Source organism: Limulus polyphemus, unplaced genomic scaffold, assembly GCF_000517525.1.
Source record: "Limulus polyphemus unplaced genomic scaffold, Limulus_polyphemus-2.1.2 Scaffold248, whole genome shotgun sequence".
NCBI classification, from domain to species: Eukaryota; Metazoa; Arthropoda; class Merostomata; order Xiphosura; family Limulidae; genus Limulus; species Limulus polyphemus.
In genome coordinates, this window is record NW_013665858.1 from 713,754 (window position 1) to 721,066 (window position 7,313).

General features: G+C 35.3%; 1 protein-coding gene across 3 annotated transcripts in view; it reads right to left on the reverse strand.

Moving 5' to 3' along the window:
* Positions 1 to 447: 447 nt before the first annotated feature.
* LOC106478771 (synaptotagmin-5-like) overlaps positions 448 to 7,313 on the reverse strand; it is a 77,894-nt gene continuing 71,028 nt past the window's right edge. For 2 of the 3 annotated variants that reach the window (XM_022382425.1, XM_022382426.1), the window contains exon 8: positions 3,401 to 4,116. In XM_022382425.1, coding sequence (XP_022238133.1) covers positions 3,764 to 4,116 — 353 coding nt within the window. In that variant the 3' untranslated portion in view covers positions 3,401 to 3,763. Of the gene's footprint in view, positions 4,117 to 7,313 lie in introns of all 3 variants that reach the window. The other variant, XR_002609975.1, reaches the window with a different exon arrangement.

Sequence of the window (7,313 nt, forward strand, 5' to 3'; positions counted from 1 at the left end):
TTCTAGGTTTATATCAAACATTTCTATTATGTTCTAGGTTTATATCAAACATTTCTATTATGTTCTAGGTTTATATCAAACATTTATATTATGTTCTAGGTTTATATCAAACATCTCTATTATGTTCTAGGTTTTCATAAAAAAAACTGAGACCCAAACAAGTCCTTTTTTTACAGTCTCAAATATTACGACGGAAGTTTCCAATCCACGTATGAAACGAACTTCTGTGAAACTTCTATGGACATAACATTCATGTCTGAGTAACCAGAAGATAACCACACTCTTAATGATGGTTAAAGATCCAAAAACCGTGTTTATGTAATACTGTTAGGAGTAATAAAATGAATCCTCCCGCTGTAATAGACAAATGAATTACAAATTACCGTATTTTATGAAAAACTGAGAACATCGACTATACCATTTTGGTCAATCGTAACCTTTATTTATTTACCGTCGTAGCATGACTCCTGTAATACCCCAGGATCAATAACAAAGTATATCAATAATTAGGTGTTACTACATTCAATTTTACATTTATTATCATAATTACGAGGTGTATGTATAACAGGCAATCCATTATATTCTCTCGCAAAAACATTATTCCTCTCACTCATTAATTCAAGAATTCTAACTACTGAAATAATAACATAAAAAAAGGTGTTCACATACAGGTAAAATACATTACACACTTTCCGAGTAAACATATATATTTAAGTTAGTGTTAATACAGAAACTCGTGACCTAATGAATAGATTAAATCAATACAAGTTTGACAAATATCGAGTAAATATCGCAACCTTGTACCAAAAGGATAAGATACCAACGATGATAATCAGTTGACTTTATCACAATTGTCATCATCATAGTCATCTTTTCACCATAAGTTATAGAGTTACATCGCATACTCCTTTCTTTGTTGAACCAGTGAATTTGATTTAAATAATTAAGTTCACATTAGAGATCAAACAAGCATTACATTCGCATCCACAAATAGAGGTGTTATATATATATACATTACGAATATTCTGAAAACGGGAGTTAGAATTAAAATACACCGTAGTGATCTGATTTCTGAAATACAATATCCATAAGCTAATTACATTGTTGACTTTGGTGATAAACACTATTGTCAAGAAAGAGCTGCTTTTGACATGGTAAAATCGTTACTACATATGATTAATAATAATCTTACAGAACAGAAGAAAAAGAAATATTGTAACAATAATCCAGCATTATTAAAAACTTACAAAGTATACATCATGTACCATGGCAACAATCCGATATCAATAAATAAACAACTAGCGCGGTAACAATGCAACATTTGGAAATAAAATACAATCCATTCCATACCAAGGTCAACAACAATCGAAAATCACCAAAGAAAGTATATACTATACATCATATACGATGGCAACAATCCTATATCATTAATTGCAATCTATACATTACGTAGCGTGGCAACAATACAATATTATTAAGTACAATCTATACATTACGTAGCGTGGCAACAATCCGATATTATCAATTGCAATCTATACATCATGTAGTGTGGCAACAATACAATATTATTAAATCCAGTCTATACATCATGTAGCATGTCAAAATCTAATATTATTAAGAACAATCCACACATCACATGTAGCAGCAACAATCCAAAATTTCTAATCAAAGTACAGTTCATGTATGATTTTGGCTGATAATCTTGTATGACTAATTAACTTACGATATATACATTTAGTAACGTGGAAGTAATGCAACATTATTGGAAGTATAAAAGTTATATATTACTTCTTATGTTTGGTAACAAGCCGACATCATTATATAAAGTAAAAGACACAATTTATACATTTTAGAGCTACAGTAATCTAACAATATAAGAAAAAAAACAATCTCGATTATAGCTTGGAAGTATGTAGTATTTTTGCAAAATAGTCAAATCTATATATCATTAAGCTAGCTAACAGTCTAATATTAAAATTGAAGAAACTAAAGGTATCTTTATCCTATGTTAATTCATATTGTTTCTTTGTGAATATGTTTTTTGCAAACTAATTAAACAATTTTACAACTAGCGGAAGTAAACTTGGCAGACGAACTTGGGTGGTAGGCGGAGGGTGTTCTTATCTTTATGGCGTAACTTCTCTGTCAAGAGGGTACCAAGTGGGCTAAAACAAGACTGGAAAAGGCCACCTACACATGACGGGGTCAAAAGTGAGCAGATTTTCAGGGTCACTGAACCAGAGTGTGTTATCAAATTGTGTGTTCGTGGATCCCCTTCGTGATCCCTGGGGCATCGTGTTTGAAACTGTGTTCGTTCCACCACCCACAAATTAGCGAGGCCAAACCTGGCAAACTTGCTCAGATACTATGAGCGATTGTCTTATCAGGGTTTGTTTTCTGATATGGATCCCCCTTGAAGTAGCTATATAAATAATTGAGGATATCCGAGGAGCTTCATCGGTACTTTGGGGCCTTTGAATCCCCGCATCAGAGTGCGAGTATTTAATGCTAGTATGTAAGTCGTGGCAACGATGGTATTAGTGTTGCTATAATGCGTAATCAAAGTTACGTGACAACATTTCAGCCACGTTTTGTCAATTTTCTCACCAACAAATGAATGAGAAAACACATTTGTGTGTGTGTGTGAGAGAGAGAGATAACATTCTAATTGAAATCTATACAAAATAATTCTTAATTGATTTGTTAATGTATTCTGGCCTTTAAGAAACGTTTAGATATGATCAATTTATGTTTTATAAAGTTTTAGTTTTAGCATTCCTCCTTCGTTTCCAATCTCTCTGTAAATTATGTGATTTAAAGAAAACTGTGATCCACTTCAGCCTGCTCTTCATAAAACTGTCAAAAAGTTGAGAGCGTGAGTGATTTTTAAATTCAATTCTTTAACTAAATGAAGTCTATTACAAAAAGTAAGTCGTCAGAATTGTTTTTCGTTCAATACGATTTTATACTTACTGTTATTTTATTATTTAGGCGATTATAGGGTGAAAAACATTTAGACAACATATCTTAAACATAGTAGAAAGGGTTGTAGTGCTGACATTATCTTTTGACAAACTGTTTATAGTTGAAAATATAATGTATTGAAGACGGTACAAAACTTTGATCATTCGAAACGCTGAAACAGAATATTCTATGTAGCTTGATAACAGTAGCGTATAAGTTTAAAGATGGTTCCAGCAGCAGTGACCATGGTTCATGATCATACCTGTTTAAAGACGGTTCCAGCAGCAATGACCATGGGTCATGATCATACCTGTTTAAAGACGGTCCCAGCAGCAATGACCATGGTTCATGATCATACCTGTTTAAAGACTTCCAGCAGTAATGATCAAAGTTCATGATCATACCTGTTTAAAGATGTATGAAAGATAAAACACACTACAATCACAAAAGTTTTATCGAGAACTTCATACCTTATGAAAGACAAAACACACTACAATCACAAAAGTTTTATCGAGAACGTCATACCTTATGAAAGACAAAACACACTACAATCACAAAAGTTCTCGGAATTTATAATTTAGCTTCGAAACATCTAGAAGTGGAATTTAATGGGTATACTTTCGGTTTTGAAATTCACATAGCAATTTGATATCTTGTAATGTATTTTGAATTGTCCAAGTTATGAAATGTTTGTGGATACATCAAACACGCTACATTAGTCAATACACAACCTTTAGCATTAGATTAACATAGGAACATATAATGGAAAGAATACGGCTCACATTCCGCTTGGAACACTTCATCGCAGCGTGTGCCATTGGGTTACTTGTTTCCTTGGTGACTGCTTCATGGCTTTCCAATGGTGTTGAGCACTGCCACGTGCACAAGAGCCAATCAAAATTTTTCCCACGTGGTGATCACGTTTCATGGACCCCGACGGACTGGTGGGAGTCTCCGGTGAGGATAAGCTGCCATTTTGTGGATCGCGGTGACTGACAACAACAATAAAAACGACATTCTCCATTTCAGTAGATGGGACATCGAAAGTTAAAGACTCATTGAAGGATGGAGAGGTAGTACCTGGGCGAGTGCTCGTTTTCTTCTTCTTCAAAAGTTTACTATTATGAATCAGCAAGACTCGAACGTATGGTACTGAACAATGAAGAAAATAAAATGTTATCGTAATAAAATTTCATTCAAAAGTTATTAACTATGAAACACACGTACACACACAGTAGTTTACTATCCTTGTTCATGATTTCAGAAATGTTCTTATTCGAACTCACTAATCTAGAGTAAAGTTTGGATCCATTATTACGGAACAAAAACAAATTTATTTGGATACAAGTTTCGCCACTTTCACGTTTCCTCTTCAGTCCAAGATTTTGTTTTTGTTGTCTCACAAATGCATTCTATTAACAACGCCTTTCAACTAAGTGGTACTTATTTACAATTTATCTCTGAAGGAGAAAGGTCCATCTTCCGAAAGCCGTTTAAGGTTTTATCTATTATTGTTTTTCATTAAAGTGTTTTAGATAAGGTTATTGGATGTTTTGTAGCAATTTTGATCATTTCCCTAAAAAATATATTTTTGAAGGATCAAAGCCAAAAGTTTACATCCATTAGCTATAGCTGCTTAGTTTTTCATCTTTTCAAATATATTAGGTCAGTGGTAATGATTACATTACTAAACGAAAAATACATAGAAATAGTAGTAAACTTTTACAACTAAAACTAAGTACGTTTTGCAGCTACAGGAAGACAGTTTCACGTCAGAGGTAATCCTATATTAATTCACGGTGTGTGTGTGTGTGTGTTGTTTGTCTGTGAACTCTTCCCACAGTTTTGGAGCTAGCAGGACTAAACTTGGCAGACGAACGCGGCGGGGAAAATCGAAACATCGAAAATTTCGTGACAGGAATTTGGTTTTTAAAGAAAAGAAACTTTCCTCAACTGGGGTGTTCAGTTATCCCTCTTCGCCCCCCCCCCGCTCGCGATAATTTTGTTTGTTACATTCGTGGGATTTTTAGGTATTTGCTGGAGAGGTTGGTTCTACGTTGTCTAGTGATATTAAAGACTTATGAAAATATAAGAGAAGCAGAAACATGTCCGGCGGGTTCCAAGGCAGAGAGAAAGACCAAGGCCGTTGACATGACGTCGTTGATAAGAAGAGAAGAAGCAAGGCGACGAACATTCGACAAGTACATCCAATAAATTTCCCATGATCAGGGTCACGGGGTGGCTAGGATCTGTAAATCCAATGGTATGGCTGGGATCATTAAATCCAAATGCCTTTGAATTTGATGTGGGAGGGGGGAAACAGGAATACTCCGAGAAAATCCACTTTCACTAGACAACTCGGGGCGGTTCAAGGGTATTCGTATTTATAGGCATTATAGACCCCGTATAAGGGAATGCTAAACTATGGGTCTGGGGGCAGGTTTTAAGGTTGATGAACTCGGATCTGGCATCAGGTTTTGTGTTATTGGCCCCCTTGGGAAACCGAGGGCGCCTACTTGAAACTGTATCCATATTCCAACTCACAAGTTAGCGAGACCTAACATGGCTCACCTACCACAGGCGGATGTCCTAACCGGTTTTGTTTCGGATACGGATCCATCTTATGAGGTACCTGAGGATAATAGAGGAACTTCATCGGAACACTGGGTCCTTTGTGATCCCGAGGAAACCCTTGAACTCCGAACAGAACAAGCATATTTTATGCTAGTTTTAGAACTAATGAAAAAATTATGTAAGGTATGTTAGAACGAAATTTATAAGAACTATATTTTTGTTTAGCGTTTCATAGGTAGTGTAATGCCACCAAAAATGTATCGCTCTTGGGAAGTATGTGTAACAGCCCTTTCCGACTTAAACCATGAAGACGTGTTCATATGAAGGATTTAGAATTTCCAAGATGGGGATATCTCTTATCCTTAATGGCATTGGAAAACAATCGAATAAGGCTCAACTTTAGATACCAAGTCTATTCAGAGAGAGAGACCTTCAACAAGTCATACTCAAGCCTTGGTAAGCAAAATGCGACGTCTTGTAACTGGTGAGAATCCACGAACACAGAAAATTGGAAAAAGCTGTCCACGTGTCATAACATAATAAAAAGGTATCTCCACCAAGAATAGCGATACAATTCACGAGTACACAAGCTGCTTCCACGACATATCCGTTCAACTTTGCCATACCTCAAGCAACTGGAGAATGAAATGGATATTCATCGTATTCCATATGTAGACATACTAGTCAAATTGCTGAACGCAGCGATCTCTGCAATCGGGCTATTGAAATGAGCACTTGGAAAATGTCCATGTCGCACATTAGATGGTTTGAGCAATGTAAGGAGGAATGGTGTACTTTTAATATGACAGTCTCACCATGGAGGGAAGCTAAGCTGCAGGGCTATTGTGAAGTTGCATAGTCGTCAGAGAGAGTACGACCGGAGGTAGTAACGAGAACTTTAACAACGTGGTGAGGCGTCAAATTTGTTTTATAATAACGTACTCAACCTCTGTATCATATAAAGAAGTATGTTATTGGTCAAACCACAAAGGAGTTAATATATATACATATATATATATTAATATCTATAATTGTGGATACAACGTTTCAAGCAATGCCCTTCTTCAGGTATCACTAACTTCAGGTATCAGTTCAGTTAATTATACATGAAGAAGGGCATTGCCCGAAACATTTGTATCCAAAATTATATTATTAAATATATATATATTAACTCCTTAGTAGTTTGACTTAAATCATACTTCTTTTTATCTTTTTCAAAACCACTACGCGTAATTTCCTACTCTATATCATATAGTTTATCGTAATTTGTCGGCTTGTTTCTTACAGTTCTATATGACTGTGCTACAACAAATGATTATATTACTGAAACAGTTATGACCTTTCTCTTTCAGCATGTAATTTAATATTTCACAGTAATGTTTATAGAACAGGTTTTGACGTTAAATCAATCCACATCGATATTCCATGACTAGAAACTTGTATTTTTCGTCTTAATATTTTCTAAGTTGATATACTAACAACTCCTACGACAGGTTTATTTCTGAGTCATTACGCAAAGCGGCGGTTGAAAGATAGGTGGCGAAACAAATTTGAGTTGGGGCACCAAAGATTGGGGTCACCTTATTTACTATGTTAACCGTGACCATTAAATTAAAGGCTAACACAGAAACTTTCTTTGATAATTATACATAACTCTATTCCCCATTCAAAGGGACACTTCATTACCGGGTGAAGAGTGGTACAACGTCAACTGATTTTAGGTAAAACGGGTCATCTGACGTTGGGTTTGTTTGGTTTGAATTTCGCGCAAAGCT